This window comes from Trematomus bernacchii, unplaced genomic scaffold, assembly GCF_902827165.1.
Source record: "Trematomus bernacchii unplaced genomic scaffold, fTreBer1.1, whole genome shotgun sequence".
NCBI classification, from domain to species: Eukaryota; Metazoa; Chordata; class Actinopteri; order Perciformes; family Nototheniidae; genus Trematomus; species Trematomus bernacchii.
In genome coordinates, this window is record NW_022987821.1 from 239,491 (window position 1) to 257,897 (window position 18,407).

Below are 18,407 nucleotides of genomic sequence, written 5' to 3' on the forward strand. Positions count from 1 at the left end.
AATATTTGGTATACAGTTTAAAGTTTACTGCATGTATTATATGATAGAAGCTGTTAGAGCAGTTTGAAAGTAAAATTACACCAGCTATTTTTTATTTTAGGGGTGTATATTATTAGCATAAATAAATCAGCTTATTTAGTATAATGTAAAACAAAAAGCTGGTGCCAATATTTATATAATCTTTGGTGTAATTCTTGTGTGCTCCAGTAACAACACTTTTAGCATTAATAACATTAATTAATAATACAAGAAAAATAAACAGAAAGTATTTAATCAGATTTCCTGATCACATTGAGTATAACTTATACATTACATGTCATTTGTTAGACGCTTTTATCCAAAGCAACTTCCATACATTCAGTACTGTGGACAATCCCCACAGGAGCAACTTGGGGTGAAGTGTCTTGCCCAGGGACACAACGACATGCTGACTGCAGTGAGACTCGAACTTGCTACCCCCTGATTCGAAGTCCAGCACACTATCCACTGAGCCACAGCCGCACAACATTATACATTATATACTGACAAAGTGGCCAAAAAATGAGGGTGTTGTCAGTGTGTCTGTGCACTAAGACAAATGTGACAATCTCAAACACTTACTGGGGAACCAAGTGCATCATCATTCCTAGTGTCATCATAATTGAAAGATTGAGGGCAGTTAAGACTCCTCAAAGTGTCCAACTTTATGATGGATGCACATACTACAGTGACTTTCACAAGTTTCAACAAAATCCACCCGAAAATATCTTCTAAAAATAACTGTATTGAACTTCAAAGAATGATGATTATTTAAGCCATCCTTCTACCAAGCTAGCTAATGGCAACAAGTGTTTAAGAAGATGATAGAAACTACTAAACATGCATAATTAACTAATGTATACCAATAACATTTCTAATGTTATCATGTTGCCATGATATATAATTAAATGGCTTAGTTATCACTAATTATCACAATTATTCTAATGTGTCATACTGGCCAATCAGCAGCTCCTATTTTGAAAAAGGGACATTTTAAAACAACACCTAGAAGGAAATAAAATGTGACGTTTTGAAGAAAAAAAAATGATAGGTTTCAGCATCAAAACTGCACATTCTTTAGAATTTGGCACCAAAACTACTTTGATAAGTTAAGGAAAAGTGTTTGGACCAGTCGATTTACCTGCACCTAAAGACAATTTCTGCCTAAATAAATATACTATACATTAATATTCTTCATTCTGCATTGGCTAATTTAGAAGTGGACTTACCTTTCGGACAGATGTCGGTGCAGGGGATGCACATTTTGATGCGGTTCTCCTCCACTTCCATCTTGTTGCTGGGGCACGCTCTGACGCAGGAGCTGTGGTCCACCACGAAATTATCTGGCGGAGACACAGACAAGAGTGTTGGTGTTCTTCTCAGCGGAGATGCCGTGTGTAAAAATCAACGTGTGGCGAAGCACAATTTCCTAGAAGGAGCCCTCTAATGGCGAGCAATTGATTGTATTTTAATCACGTTTGTATAATGATCAAAACTAATGGTCTAGGGCTATATTGCCAAGGAAAAGTAATGAATCAATTTAGAACTTGGGAGCGGCGGTGGGAAAAAGTGCGACTGGTGTGTGCTCATTTGATGATCACTGGGACTTGAATATGCAATCTGTTGACTTTTAATGCATGCTCTCTGAAATACCGCTGCACTCTGACTCAATAACAGTGAAATAAAGAACTACAATTAATTTTTTCAGCTGCCAGAGGCATAAAACAGATGGCGACTGGTTGATTGAGACGCACGATTTATTTGTGTTTGACTCATTTATCTTTTCTTGAAATTATTGTTTCAGGATAAATGCTTCTTCACCGGTTCGCAGACTATAAATTATGAGCACCATTATGAGCGTCCTTGCAGTCAAATTGAACTTAAAGCAGACTTACGTGGGCATTTCTTGACACAGAAGGCTCCATAGGTGTACTTGGCTCTGGGGTTGTGCTCCAACTGGAAGGACGTGGGGTTGTAGACGAACGGCTGGGGGCATTGGGTCACACATGCTCCGCTGTCGTTGAAATTGGTGCAAGCCTGCGGAAAGCGCACAAAAACAGTTAGCTAAAAGGCACTAGCATGACTTCCCATGGGGGGTAGGAAACAGAGGGGTTATGGGAGGGGAGGATTTTCTCAATAAGTCACCGTGAGGGAAAGAGTATTACGGCAGCATTTCATTTATACGTCAACTCGTGATCGTCCAGCATTCCCTTGCCTCTCTGAACGCCAAATGGGAGAAAAATTGGAGCCATTGATCGTGCGCCATGATGTAAACGGTGAAATGTTTTCCCATAAACCCCGTTAAGTGTTTAGTTGTCTGTGTCCACAGGCTGTAATTGAATTGGATGAGGCTTTTCTGTGAATTACAACGACAATATCGTCCCGTGCGTCCGAGCGGTCGAGTTTGGTGAAATGGGAGAGAAGTGGAGGTGATAAAAGGGATACTAATTGGAAACACTGAATCACCAATTTGTTCTTTCGAAGAGGAGACTTTTACAGCCCCGCCGTAAAATGACAAACAATTTATCAGCCGGCAAACAAAGTGGATCATTTGCCGTCGGGCGAAGATGACAAACAGATGTTGCAAGTTGAAGAGGGATGATATTAGAAACTTGTCTCAGAGAGGAAAAGTGAAGATATAGAAGGGAAGAGAGTTGGGGAAGTTAAGAAGGGAACAAAAGTGTGTGTGTGTGTGTGTGTGTGTGTGTGTGTGTGTGTGTGTGTGTGTGTGTGTGTGTGTGTGTGTGTGTGTGTGTGTGTGTGTGTGTGTGACGTACGAAGCAATCCGTGTCCTTGGGGCCGGCACAGCCGCCGGCGCACTCTCGGTGGCAGCAGTCGCTGACGTAAGGCCCGAAGCATCGACCGTCACACTGCTCTGCACACACCGTCTTTGTCACTGCACAGGAAGTGGATTTTTTTTTTTAAAGGTCTGACACATACATTCACACTTGGAAAAAAAAAAGAGACAATACCACCACGCTTCCCTCTGTGAGCAAACGTCGTCTGATGTAGAATTCCAGAGTGAGGGCCTTGAGCAAACTAAAGGTCAGACAAGTGGGTTCGTGATGGCGAGGTCACAGGCTTGAATGCCCAGGCGCAGTTTCAAAAACACGGAGCACTGTCCTTTCTTTCAACAGCTGCTCTGGAGGTGCCCTTGAGCGAGCCTCTTATCCTTTAGCTTCACATTCAAATTGTGCTCGAGAGCCCCCAGGTATGAAGTGAAATCAATTGGTTTCCCCCTTGATACATAAAAATTGAAAATACTTCACCATATCTGTGTTTATTCTCTGCCGAACGGGCAATAATAAAACGTCCAGCTGTTCCCAGAAAGCTATCATTTGTTGCAATGCCAACTCTTGTGGAATACCAGAGAAATATAACTCCTATTCCTGGGTATTTTATTGCAAAGCTACTCTAAAGAAAGCTGTATTTTTAGCACTGAACAAACACTTGGAGCCTACCTATCGTATAAAACTCCAATACTTGTGCTAAAGAACATCCGCCCACACATTATTGGTACAGTAAGAGAAATATCAGCCAGCGAGTCAGCAGGAGCTTGAAGCTGAGGCATTAAAAACTGCTGCGCTCACTCTCTGCTTATAATGATGCAGCAGTGAGAGAATATAACAAGGCCCGTCTAGTCTATTAGCCTGTGTTAGTGTGAGAAAAGCTACCTATTTGGGTTTTAACGGTACGGGTAGAACTGCAATTATACAGAGAACTAATATTTGTAATGCTTTTGTCCCACTTTAATGTGGGGACAAAATTAATGAGGTTTATGTTTGGTGCAATTTTGGTTAGAATAAGAAGAAAAGAAGATAAAAACACCCCCTCCCCACTCTGTGTCAAAGTAGATTATAGCGGATTATAGATTATTTTAAACAGATTGTACAATATCCCCTACAATTCAGTCAATACAGTAGCTCACTGACTTACACTAATAACTGATTTAAGTGTTTTGGTTAGCCTGGATTTCTATTTGGAGTTCTAGTTGCAGTAGGGGTATAAGTGAAGGAAAATATACCTATTTAAACATTTTCTAAGAGGGACTTTGAAATGGAAATCAATGTTGAATTGACTAAAATGTTGTGATCATGATTGTTTTTCCAGCAGCAGAATATTTAAAAAGAAATTATGGAGTTATTACTGTTGGAGTATTTAAGGAACCATGAATAAATAACGTTTTTAGGTACCTAATAACTGCTCAAACGTATTAATTTGCATGGAAGAGTTTTGAAGAGAAAGATAGGTATCAATGTCTGTGTGTCTATTGGCAGAGCTGATTAGCAGGCTTGTCGTTTCCAGGGTAACTGCAGGTGTGTTTGCATACTCACATGTTTGACACTGGTCCTCCTGATGGCCCCAGCAGCGTCCGTTACATGAGCGATGACAGCGTCTGCCTGCAGAAACACACACAGAGCAAACTTAAGATGTAGTTTTTACACAAACACACATAAAGACAGCCCCCATGCAGTCACGCACACCCCGAAAACTTCTACTAGCGACAGATCTTACACCTCCTACGCTCATCTGACAATAGACCCAGGCGACAATAGACCCAGGCGACCTGTTGAAAACACAAGACAAGCCTCCATTCCCTTCAATCAAGCGCGCGCACAGCCAAAGTGGGACCTGACAGAGTCTAACAGCCCTCATCTGCCAGTGGCCCATCATCAAGGCTTAATTGACTACGGGTTAATTACAGAGTAAGTGGAATGGTACTGCAGATTGTCACCCGGCCCCTTCAACCACTCCCACTGCGGGGTTGTTAATGTTAAATACTGACTACGGCTTGGCAAAGGGCCCCAATTTGGGAACCTTAACTCCCACTCCATCTCCTGTCATTTTATTTGCCCACCTCCTCTGTTCTTTGTTGCTTTTCATCCTCCTCCTCCTCCATCAGTGCCTTCTTATCAACAAAATGGCAATGTTTAGACATGATGTACTTAAAAGTGTCCTTTATTTAAGATTTACCAGCTTTGCATTACATCAACTACCTGCTAAAGTCGCCTGTAAACATTATATAAGAGTTGGAAAATAAGCATTGGAATTATGTCAAATTGCCACTTTCAAATATTTCAAACCCTGCTCTGTTTTTGCCAAAATTAAAAGGTTATTCCGTTGCATGTGTTTTTGCCTCAGCTGTCTCTTTTGTTCACCCTGACATCTTTTGAAACACGAACAAAACTTCTTTAAGCCCACCACTCAAAAAGAGCATTAGACATAAGTGTGTCGAAAAGTTTGAGAGGGTCCGTCTTTAACAGCCAGCTCTTCTGACACAGGATGTCCGCCGGATAGCCTGTTGAGGGTCTGCGGGGACCCCGATGAGTGGGGCACCGGGGGAACAGGGCAGCTTCAAACCAGCTGTCAGATTCACTGAGATTTAAAAAGAGCCCAGCAGACAGCGGCTCCATGGGCCTCGCTGCAGAGCCCCTACCCCAGTACTACAATGGAAAGGTTCACACGTTGATCTAACACTATGTGATTTCGCTTCCAAATGGCCGCGAGGCAAACGGAATGAATCCAAAAAAGAGATAGAGCCCGACTGCTGCTGGTGGGGGGAGTGTGTGTTTGTACAGCCTGTTGGCATGTGGTCTGCTTTCAGAAGGGAAAAAAAACAATAACTTGATTTTCATCCAAAGTTACTGGTTGCACTGGTTTCCACCCACATGCGGTACTCACAGCCAAGGTTGCTGTTGTTGGATGGCACCACCAGCAGCTCCGCCTGAGGGTTCTTGATAATGTCACGCCAATGGATGGTGTCCGCATGGCACAGGAATTTGTTCTGGTCAACATAAACTCCCCCGTTCAGCACCTCTGCAAAATACAAAGAAGACGGAGAAAGAGAGAAATGAGCATATAGCCATGGATTTATAGCACATGTACAAGATGGCAGAAAATCAATACTTCAAGGTTAACTCCCATCGTTCCTTTGTCTCAAAGTACCGCGCCGCATAGTGCTCCCTGAAGTGCATCTGAGCATGAAGATAAATGCTATTGACAAATGCACAGAGTAATTCAATTCCATGTCCAAAGACAATGATGTCTCATAAAGAAGTACTCGGCGGAAAACAAGTAAATGGATGTCACGATGTAAACAAAAGCAGCCTGGAAAAGAACTCCAAACTGTACGCTGGTGTAAATTCCTAATTATGCATTGAGTATTCAATCATTTCATTTTTATCGTGAGAGTTAATGAATGTCGCTGGAAGACACTGGATACTTGTTGTGGTAATTAAAAAACGGAAATAGTCAACTGGAGCAATCCTCAAAACCAAATAAGTTTGGAGACTGGTGTCGGGGAATCATGGTGTAGGTAGAGAGTAGATGTATTGATATGTGGTTGTAGGGTAAATATTATTCCACTATAACCTATAAGGGCTTTTTCTTGGCTCAAAACAGACCGATATAATCAAACAAACTCGGATTAAATTGACCTACTATGCAACCCTCCATGAAATTGAGAGCCACCACACGAGAGACAAAGGCTGACTTCTCATCCGGCGTTCGCTTAATAGCAAAAATATGTTTCTTTTCAAGGACCAGTGCCCTTAACAGATGCCCTTAACAGATGCCTGTGCATGGAGTATGATAATAAACTCTAATCCCTCTCCCTGTGCTAATCCAGATTTTGGATATGGAAACAAAATGAAATGATGCAGCAATAATCCCCCTTCCTCCCCAAGCAATGACCCGTGGCAGAATAGAAACAACAGCCCCCCCATCGGGGACACCAGCTGACTGTAACCTACTTGAGGGATTAAGATACAATCACCTTGCCTCCCCCTTCTCCTTGAATATGAGGCCGGATTCCAAGAAAATACTTGTCGTAATAAATGAAATTTCAAATGAAAAAAAAGTAACAATGTGGTTCATATCAGGGCCGGATTAGCCGAAAGTAAAGAAGGGTATTATCTCCCGGGGCAGATTATTAACAGCGTGTGAGTTATGCGGACGATTCAGCAGCGGAGGAGCACACGCAGGAAGCTAATCATTACCATCCGACACCCTGATTAAGGAAGTGGGCCTTGGTGGAGACGGGGACATTTATTCAAAGCCCTCTTAGAGGTGACATGGCGCTCTGTCTGCCCGCTGAATGGCCTACAGCCGCGGCTTCATGTAATCATGTTCCCGTCACAATGGACGATTTATCAGGGGGTGTTTTACATTCATGGATGGCAGGGTGAAGAAAGAGACAGCCTATGATTAAGTCAAATAACATGTGGACCGCACTGTCAGCACGCTTTGATGTCATTTTGAAGTACTGATGATTTGTCCGACATCTATAAAGAAGGAATTATGTACGAAAGATGCGTCCACATGTGGATTTACATTATTTACCGATTATAATGTAGTCACCATTGAATAGTACCATAAAAAACCACTTCCTCCCTCAAGAGATCCTGCAACAGACATGTGCGCACGTTAGTTTGTCGAGTAAGGTCAACAGGGTCACAGAACTCTCACATACTGTAGACAGCAATTTCTATTCAATTCAATGTACTCTGACCAAGGTTCGGATCAGGGATGCGGTGTCAAGGGTGTAAAGGAAAGTTTATTTAGGAAAGGATTACGGCGGTGCACTTCTTCTAGGTTACGAATGTTTTTTTGTTAAAGCAACTTCATTTGTCACACTGAGTACATTGGTGTACACTTCAAGTAAAGATTCCTATTCAAAAGAGAATGACCTTATAAGGACTTTTTCAATTAATCCAAAGTGTCTAATTCAATAGCATTCAATGTAATGGATGGCCGAATGGTTGGTAGTTTATCATTCTTGGATTAGATTATAATATAATGTTGCTGATGCAAGGAATTGTGGGACGCCATATTTTTTTCTTTTCATGAATAATGGTACATCTTCTACCAGCTCTTACCATGGCTGCCACTTTTGGGTGGTCAAACATTTTCCTTTCCTTTTTCTGAAGTAATCATTTCTACATTTGAAGGTATGACAGTTTAAATCCATTCTGCCATTTTATGGGGAGTCATCTTTCTGTCCAACCCACCCATCGCTGTCCCAAATGTTCTTTTAAGTGCTTGTGTCCAGATGCCGTCTGCTCGCTGAGAGACAAATTGCCACCCCTGCCGTCCATCCGGGCAAGGGCACTAACTCTTCTGGCGGCATGACAAGCCGACATCGTGCGGTCGTTCATTAATGTGCGACAGTCCCGGGCCACCGCCCCACACCTCCTACCCGCTTCTCTCCAGTACCCCCACCTCCGCGCTTCGATCTTTCCATCAGGTCGGGAGATCTACAGCCGACCGTCCGACACTACAACCCCCCCCTCGGCCCAATTCCCTCACCCTCGACACGGCTGTGAATTACGAGGTAGTCATAAAAGCTATTGTCCTGCATCAAAAAGGGGGGAGGTGGGATATAAAGGGCAGTGAGAGAGGGCATTATGAGACCAACATGAGGTGGAGAGAGACGGGGTTATTGCTAAGGCTTTTAATTAAGATTAGAACTAATAATTAAAGCAATAATTTTATATAGAAGGATAAATCTTTTGTGGTACAGTACCGAATGCCGAAGCAAATCGATGACTTGTCGATAAAAGCCTTTTGAGTCGCAGCTCTAAACACAGGCTTTTGGTCAACTACTTCTTGTCTAATGTGGTACATTTGCTGTATTTGGTAGTTATGGTTGGTCAAAACAAATGTCTTGAAAAATGATAGATGTTACAGGTGCCTTAAGTGACCTTCTTGGACTTCAGGAGGGTATGCTTTTGGTGCAGACTTCTCCAGGCTTCGGGGAACTAGTGGGAAACCTTGAAACATACTAGGCTTTGTTTGTGGTTCTAAAAGCATGTTTGTTGGTGTCTTTGCCTTAGCCTTATTAGCCGTGTTCTAGCTCTAATAGTGCTTGAGATCATTTGTGCTTTCAGTGACTCTACAGTGCCACAAGGAACTGTTTTTGTTCATGTAATCCCTGTTGACAAAAGAGAAAAAGAGCTGAAGAGCCACTTATTGTACCCTTGCTCATTAAATAGAGAGTATGCTTTAATGAACCTTGTAGCCTTTAAATTGGACTGATATCACACAAAAGAAAGCTCCTATCCTCTCTTTTGATGGTAATTTCCGCCGGGTCTTCTGCTGGGCGACACAGTTCCAAGCGATGCCGTTTAATGCTTGCATGTGGCTTCTGAGGGCGCCCCCACCATATGCTCAGGTCATGTTTGGATCAAGACTTTCTGGTGGAGTGTTTTGCTACATCTCTCTTGGCAGTGACTCAAAGTGTCTTGCTGTGTCGGAGGAAAAAACTCTCACTGAGAGAAAGTTGACGTGTCATGTTGAATCAGAGATTAGGTTTGATGTGGAACTGTGCCGTGAGGTGATCACCAGAGGAGAATATGATTGGGAGGTCATAAAAAGCTGAATAAATCAACGAATGAATGACTTCATTTAATATCTTTATTCCACGTCATCTAGTCCTATCATTGCCACCACTTTGGACTCGGTCCATGTGTCCCATGGTGCATTTTACTTTGCATTGTGAAACTTTAAAAAGGATATTAAATGATGCTTTAATGCTAAAACTAATTTACAGTAAACAAATAAATTGATTCAGTTTAAAACTAACCTCACGTGCCCATGACTAACAGCAAGTCATATCATGTCAATATAGCAATGTATTTAACACATCAATAAATATGTTTTAACTTGTCTATTGTCTCAATTGTTCATTCAAAGTCTTCTTCAATACAGCATGATGTTCATTTTCAAAATGATGGGCCCATTTAGAATAAATTAGACAATAAAGAAGGGGTGGATTTAGGGCATGGGTACCTTTTGATTGCTGCCACAATATTGTTCAGTTTGGCCTGTGTTTTTTGTCTTACAACTTGAAGGGTTTTTTGTGGTTTATTCATTTAGTATTTTCTTCTGGTTTTCTATTATTCCTTTCTGTAACACAAATGAGTTACTCAAAAACAACTCAAAAAAGCTTTTATGTTGATAAATGAACCAATTAGGACAAAACCCTGGTCTGAAATGTATTATTAAAACTCCATAATGTTGGGGAAAAGCATTAGGAAGTAACCTTTTCACATCCTTTGCATTCATTTAATATATTATATTATTCACTTGAGTACTATACTTTCATCCATAGAAGCAAACATTAAGGGAAATTAAGGACTTATTTGTTATTATTGACGTAGGAAGCACCAATACTCCTGTGACTCTTGAATAATTACGTGGAGACTTTGGCTGTAGATGTCTTTTAAAAACCCAAGGTCGAGAGAGGGCAATATGGTATAAGATTTCTTTGGCATTTTTATTTGTATTGTGCGAAACACGCATTTAGCATTGGGAACAGGCCAATCAGTGCACAGATTGTAAAGGAAGTAAAAATGATCCCTGTGCCAAGTAGCCTTTGCGAGCCAATTAAGTTAATTTTACTGTCTTTCAGCAGAGCGAACAGCCCCTAGTTTGAAGTAGTTTCCAGGCAATGATGGCCCCAGCACCAATCAGTGTCCATAGCACTATAGGGAGCCCGCTGATGAGCTTCCATCAGTGCTGCTAGCCACTTGTCCCACATCTCTTTCTCTCCCTAATTATGCTGATGAATAAGGCCGTAATAGTGATCCGTCCTCTGCTGATGAGTCCATACTTTCGCCGTTATTGTCTTGTCTTGGGGGCGGGCGTGTCACATATCACACAACTCAAGTGGAGTGCGTTTGGGCCATCAGCGCTGCTCTTTTTTTTTTATTAGGATCATCTCTCTATCCTTGTCGTCCTCCACCTCTCAGACCCACCCATCCCCCTCCCGACGCAAAATGTACTTTTTCACTTGGGTGATGGGTCGACTTGCTGAGTACGGGGAACAGAGAAATCCAGATGATCACTCTTTCCCTCCGAAGCCTCTTTTTCTTCAACCACACACACGAGCACAGGAAAGCCCTTGGATGCAAAGACAAATTGCACATTCGGTCATCTAGAATTCTTAGGTGAAACTGCGAAGACGTACAGAATCCCTATGATGGATACCTCCTGTCCAGAAGCATCTTGAAGCCTTGCTGCATCAGGTCGACAAAGCCTCACATTTGTAGGCAGAGCTGGAGCGTTAAGCCTGGGCTTTGACTCTTAAATGCCAATTAATCACTCAGTGTCTGGAGAGAAGTGAAGCCCTAATGGAAGCACCGTTTTATTTTTCCATTTTTTATTTAATCCCTCAACCACCAAAAAAGGATGCACATTATTTTAATCAAAAGTCAAGTTATATCCAATGCAAAGCCACGAAACTCCCTCAGGAGGGCACAGGGGATTTTAGCCGCTGCAGACCTTTTGAATGCACAAAAATGGGAAAACCCCCAAACATTTCTAGATAGCGGTCTGATATTCACTTCCACTAGAGTAAGACTGCTGTCAGTCGAGTTGAAACATGATCATTTCCCAAACCTAACAGAGTACTTGTGTTGCATGAATCGCGGTTTCACAACGTTAACCACATGTTGAAAAACCCTGACAGTAACGTTTCAACTGCTGACCAACCGAATAAGGGCAGGAACAAACAACCTATGCAGTTTTGTGGGTTGGAGGACCTGTAGGATAATTTATATGTAAACAGTTCTGCAGTCCAGCTTTGAAAAACACACTTTTCACCTTCATTCATAAATCCAGGGAAATGATCATACAGTATATGAGTATGTTGTATGTGTCTAAGTTTAACTTTGTAATGCTTTGTATGTAGCTTTCTTTCATTTATGTGTTTTTATGTATTTTGCTAATGATGCTCAAGAATACTTTATGAGTGAAAGTAGTATTTCTGATAAAAAGGGCACCTCAGAGGAACTGAATGGCCTTTATATGTTGTTACTAGCAGAATTAATGCAGTGAAAATGTAAATTGAATAGAATTCACCATATGAGCCAAGTCATTTCACCCCCCACAAATATTTGTTTTTTACAGGGCCTTTAATGGGGGCTCTGGCAGGACGAGGCATTATTTGAAGAGCTTTTATTTGAGTATGTACGGGATGTATGTAAGCTCTTCGCACTCATTTCCATGCATCAGTTGCTGGTGCTCTGCCTAGCCTGTGACACAGCGCAGACAGCTGGCATGACAGAAGGTGGCGAACTGGGGAATGAAACAAATTGCCTTCATTTTCTTAGAGTGCAACCTCTTCAGGGAACACCGATGAACGTTACACAACCGCAACAAATCTGCGACTCCGGGAAAAAAGAATGACTCGCCTGAGAGCCAATGAAGTAAAGTTAGAGAGATTGTGTTCCGGCTCTTTTTGCTGTCCTCAGCAACATTTTCAATTTCCCCCCAGATAATAATGTGTCCAGGAAAAAACATCTGTAGAAATTACAGACTGAACGAGACAGAGTGAGCGGACAAAAATGGTGGACATAAACAAAAAAAAGACTCAGAAATGATAGCACAACGTTGCCTCAACCGGCCCCGTCTCAAGGTTTTCACAAAGCACTTTGAACTTCACAAAAACATGGTTGGTAACAAGAGAACGCTGCAACGGGATCAGTCAAACTGGGGGAACAATAACGCTTTTGGTTCCCAATACTATTTCTGGGACTTCTTAATAAAGAGAGAAAAAGTTTGTAAAGGTTTTCCCATGGGATGTTTAATTGGTGCTATGGATGCGTCAGAGTTTGATTGTGCATCTCAACAAAATTAAAAGCCCTGTAATTAAAATAAAGTTGTGGATTTCTGTCCTCAGCCAATTTACAGTAAGATGAAGTAAGCCCACGATTTGTGGTAAACGCATGACTCGACTGGAAAACAAGCAGTGGGCCCCTCAGGAAACCCTCTGTGTGAAACTGTGAAGCACTCCACTGTACACTGCCTCGGAGCATGTTTACTCGAAAGAGGGAAAGAAAAAAGGAAAACAAAGGGTGTTGAGAAAGTAGCTGCTTAAGTGAAAACGACTTCTCAAATCCCATGAATAACTGTTAAGTCTCCAGCCTGCAAACAAGCCGCTGGTTAGATAAATGGCTGCTGATCCCAGAGATAATACAGACAGAAAAAATATGGTGGCTAGTTTGCCTCTGGGCACGTGAAAAAACGAATCATCAGCATGGCGGCACGAGTGACCACAAATGAAATGAACTTTCCAGACTGTTTCCAGCCAGGGGAAAACATCCTGCTTGTGCAGTTTTATAAAGAGCTGTATTATTCACACACCTAAAAAGCTGTCAAATGAGCGTGCTGGGTTTAAAAAAACGATACAATCCTTACAAGCAAAATCCTCAGTGGCTCGGGGGCCTCTGACTTGAAGAGAACTTATCTGATCTTCACGGCAAAGCGGAGGTGGGTCTCCAGAGTCCCGTTTCCCCACTTCTCCATTATTAGCTCTGCCAGCCAAAGAGATATTGTGCTCGGTGACAAATGGGAGAGGAGCGCTAGGGCGCAGACAGTGCGGGGGAGGTCCCCTCCATCTCCTCCCGCCGCCCCCCCTTCCCACGATCCGGAGCGCTGCCGCCGTGTCCTCCCCGATAACCATAATTGTGTTTTAAAGCCCCTGATTAAATTTCGCAGTCTCGAATGATATTGTTTTGCGATGAATCCTTATGAAAAATGCACCGCGTTAGGAGATTATGGAAGCTGTGGAGGTGCAGAAGGAGGCAGCTAAAAGGTGGAGGCGGAGATGACGTTAATTTCGATATTTCTTTATGCTTCTAAAGCTTCGATGGATGCTGAATGAATCCCTGCCATCACTCTTCTGCTTTCCCTCCACCCACTCCTGCTCCACCCATCTGTCACGCTCCCTCTCTGTCTAACAAACACACACAGACATAAACACTTTCCATCTTTTATACACAGGTTGAAAAAAGCTATCATGCTAAGGAAAAGGTTCATGATCATCTGGCTCTGAGAAAGTATCAAAAGTATTCGACTGTCAATCTAAAGTTTGAAATGTACTATCATAAAGTCTCCCATCTGAGTGTCACAGTACCTCTGGGGGAGGCCGATTTGATATATATATATTTTTTAGAGGTGACACAAAATGCAATCACGGCGAATGAGAAGCTAGCAAATTCAATAATGGAGGCAAATGAAAATGGAACTGGAGTCTCTGCACTTAAGGCGGGATGGGCTCACGGCCCTAATAAGCCCTCTTCTGTCACCGCTTCCCTGCATCTAAATTAACCAGAGGCCCTCCAATCAGCGCGGGCAAACAAAAGAGCCAGCCAAAGAGATGAGAGCGCCGCGGAATACTAATCACGGTAACGAACGCCAGTGGCCGTCAATGACCAACGCTGGTGTGTGTGGCATCGTGTGATTGTGAAACAATTGGCAACTGGGCATAGACAAGCAAACGGCCCTATCACCTCGCCAACATAAAAGCAAGACAGATATAGTTGTTTCGCTTCTTCTAGTTGTGGTTTTGAGTCTCTTTAAAGTAGATTTTTTTCCTCACTTTGCAATTGTTTTGAGTGTCTTTTTAGTCGCTTTGTGTCTCTGTGGTTGTTTCGAGTCTCTGTGTAGTAATTGTGTGTCTCTTTGTGGTTGTTTTTAGTTGCTATGGTTGTTTTGAGTCTCTTTTAGTCATGTTGTGTCTCTTTGTGGTTGTTTTGAGTCTCTTTGTGGTTGTTGTGCCCCTTTTTGTAGTCGTTGTGATTATATGTAATCATTGTGGAGCTCAATTGCAATCTCATTGTAGTCGTTTTGTTATTCTTTAAAGTATGTATGTTCATGTGGTGTCTCTTTGTGGTTGCTATGCCACTATTTAGAGTTGTTTTGAGTATTTTATAGTCTCTTAGCAGCTGTTTTGCATCTCTTGGTTGTTGTTTTGATACATTTATAGTCCTTTCCTGGTTGGTATGTGTCTCTAAAAGGCTTGAAGGCTAATTGGACCCCTGCAACTTTGGGCCCCTTGTCCTGTGGCTGGTAGGCCTGTGCAGTAATCCATCCATATGTGTATGAGTTGATAAGGGGATTCATGGAGAAGCTATTTGAAACAATCAACATTTAGTTTACAAGCACTTTTTGGGTTTAAAACTTGGACAGCTTCATAAACCTATTAAAATGACAGGCTCAAATAAGCCCCAAAATCTGGGGAAAGTACTTCTACGGCTCATGGTGTTTCATACTGAGCTTTTAATAGGTCTCAATGACCCAGAGGTCAAGCAACTCACTCATCAAATAAATTGCCAGGTACAGTCTCAAAGTGCAAACAACTCCAAAATTGCTGTCCGGTGTTTTTTTCCACGACAGCACTGATAGGTTGTTTTACAGCGGACTTTTCCTGACAGTCTACTCTGTTGTTGTTCTGGAAAGAGTGTTTTGGTAAAATTGCCCGAGCTAAGAACATGGAACTTAAAATTTGAGAGCACTATGAATGGATCATAGGGGAGCCATCAAGACGGTAAAACTGCTGAGGGAGCTGAGCACAGAGAGAGCTATTATTAAAGGTCCACTCTTGAGTCAGGAAACACAAAAAAAGGTTTCTTCAGAGCCTTAATGTGGGTTAAAGGCACACTCAAAGCAACACTGCTCATCTGACATGTATTTTGTAATCCAAATCAGACTCATTTTCATGGAGCAAAATGCTTAAGAAGTGTCAAAAACAGAGCTAACCCTCTACATTAAAATTGACACCTACAATGGGCTAAATGGGCAATTTGTTATTTTCTGGCACAGAGCTGCAGCACTCATCCCTCCACTTATAATTTGGGACACACCGATGTGAACACACACACCAGCAAATCAACTATGACCAGTAAATTGCCTCCATCCGGTTCTACTGTATATTTAGTGTGAGGTTTTTGCGATCCAATCCTCCCTTTTCCACAACACTACCTTGCCCTTCTTTCCACAGATGCATCGGACAGAATCAGTGACAATGATTAGCTATGCTTCACACTCTAATGCACTCGCAGTCTCTAGTGGATGTTACACAACAGACCACAAGAGGGGCTTGGACTGAGGGGGGGGGGGGCACTTAAAAAAAATAATGCACCCACAAAAATGTCATTAAAACTCGCCAAAGTCAAGCAGCTCGCTCGCAGACGCCAGGGAGACAGAAGAAGACAAAAATTGCACGCACACACATTCATTTCTCCAGAGGGCCGCTAAGCATACAAATATGTTGCAATGTCAGGAGGATAGCATGTGCCTCGTGGCAAGACAAACAAGCAGCTCTTTGAATATAAATACAGTGAATCGCAAACCTCACATCATCGCAAACATCCTTGTTTTTTTAGCTTGATCCCAGCATTTTTGGGGTTATGAAATGGGTTTTAAGAAGGGTTTTATAATTGTCCTATGACTCATTACATGCTGGTTGAAACTGGTTTTGTTTTTAATAAAGGGGAACACAAGAGACCGTTCAAGTAATTATAATGTCCCCAAAAATGAATTCAGCCCTAATGAGAAAGTTTGATGAAGTCACGGATATTTGGCTTGATTAGGTTTGTATTTCCAAGGACTGCTAAGTAGAAATGCTGAGTCACACAGTCTCACCACCCACCACTTTGTCTTAAATAGAATCTGGGACATTGAGCTACTGTAGATTAGGCAGCTTGTTTCTAAAGAACAGTTCTTGTTGGGTACCATTTTAAAGGGTGTCTGAGTAGGTCTCAGCGTAATTGTTTCATTAATCATTACCTGCAATGCGTTCTATTTTTGGCAACTTTTATCCACTTTTTTGTACACATATTTTACATTCCTATACACAAACGTTTTTCAACCTAAAATGATGTGACACACACCAATATGTGAGAACTGTGCAATTAAGTTAAGTCCACAAGTATTTTTTGCTTTTTCAATGCGTTGTTGCTCATTTGTACAACCCAAAAAGCAAGGGGGAAAACCTTTTAAAAAACTGAAGTCCTTGTGGACCAAGGCCATTCAGACCTTTTGTCCTTAAATTAACTTTTCAGGCAGAACTGCTTCCTACAACTTCCACTCCCTGACCTTGTGGCCCTCATCATGAACGTTGCATTTGGCTTGGAGCAGAACATAATGAAATCTTAGCTTTCAGTTAAAGAGTCTGAGTGGCCCACTTTGCTGCAACACATATCCATCCTGTGGAGGGGGGTGTCCTTATTATCGTCACTCAGTCTCCAATCTCTCCAACCACCCGCTGTATTGACTGAACTTATCTTGGCAGATCCTGTTAGCTGTTGACATTATTAGTCACTCACTTTCTAGCTACCCCGTTGTAACTCCCTAAAGACTGTTGGGACATTTAACACCGGATTGGGAGGTAGGGCGATAGGGGAGGTCCACAAGGAGGCTTTTTATCCACTATGTTACACAGTATTAAAGAGAAAACAGTCATTATTGTGCACTGGAGGTCCTGTCAAGCGTGCAGGTAGCTCAGTTAGCCGGGGTCAGCTTGTGTCAGCCGGTGGAAGTGAACCCTAGCATCAAAGAACGGCGCACTGCCCTGGGGGACTATTACCATTCCATTAGAGATCATTTTGCTCTCCTTCCAGACAGGCCACAGCCGCTAATGGAGACAAACCCAAAGCCCCCCAGGGTCTTCTCGTCAAAGGGTTTGAACAAAAAACACCAACGGCAGAACAGTACTGACAGCACAACACTGAGCACGGGCTCGGCATTACAATGCCTTCTGGGCGAAAGGAAAAAAATGGGGAATAAAGAGATGAGAAAATAAGCTGTGGAATCAGACATGGCATTTGCATGTTAATGAATCTCAACTTTTCTCAACTAGAAGTGCCTTGCCTGTTGTTTACAAGAAAACAACAGGCACTACTTGTTACGGTTCCTTTTGCGTTGTGGAAAAATACGTTTTCCAACCTAGCTTAGCATGAAAGCTAATTTCTAAAGAACTGTCTTCACAGATCAATGTGTTGCACTGCATTACATAACACATCTTTGTTTTCAAAAAGGAATGCTGGTGCTTTGGTGTTTCAACACAAAAAGGGTAGGGGTTGGGGTGTGCTAAAGATGAAAGCTAAAAAAGCTAAACTTTATTTCACAAGCAGACTGAAGTGCCTGCTCGCTCCGCACATCCATGACTGCAGCATTTTCTGGTGTGGAAAAGCAGTGTTTGAAGCTGGGAGATATGTTTTAATCATTTGGAGCCTTAATGATGACACTGGATTCATTATTAATGGGCCCCATCCCTCCACTCTACTTCTTCCCCATAACAGTCCGGAGTGAGCGTGGGTATTAGCATTAGCCGCTTTTGCTCTATTTGATCTTTCTGTAACTACACCACTTTTTGCAGATCACACCAGCAGCTTTATGTTAAATAAAGAGGCCTTGGAAGTAGTTTTTCACCATTCAAACTCCACACACAATTACTTTTCCCTACCTATCTCGAATTTTTTCGAAACCTCTCAGCAGAATACATATATATATATTGCCGGATACCTTATAAGCGCAGACTTGAGTTGAATTAGAGGTTGGAAAAGATAATGGAGGCAAGCAAGGATGCATGAAAAGGCAACATC

The 18,407-nt window shown here is 42.2% G+C and overlaps 1 protein-coding gene across 1 annotated transcript in view; it reads right to left on the reverse strand.

The window, feature by feature from the left end:
* LOC117499247 (receptor tyrosine-protein kinase erbB-4-like) overlaps positions 1-18,407 on the reverse strand; it is a 211,332-nt gene that overhangs the window by 57,596 nt on the left and 135,329 nt on the right. The window contains exons 5-9 of the mRNA XM_034151628.1: positions 5,701-5,835; positions 4,353-4,418; positions 2,796-2,914; positions 1,914-2,055; positions 1,248-1,361 (exon numbers count right to left, since the gene is read on the reverse strand). Coding sequence (XP_034007519.1) covers positions 1,248-1,361; positions 1,914-2,055; positions 2,796-2,914; positions 4,353-4,418; positions 5,701-5,835 — 576 coding nt within the window. The remainder of the gene's footprint in view (positions 1-1,247; positions 1,362-1,913; positions 2,056-2,795; positions 2,915-4,352; positions 4,419-5,700; positions 5,836-18,407) is intronic.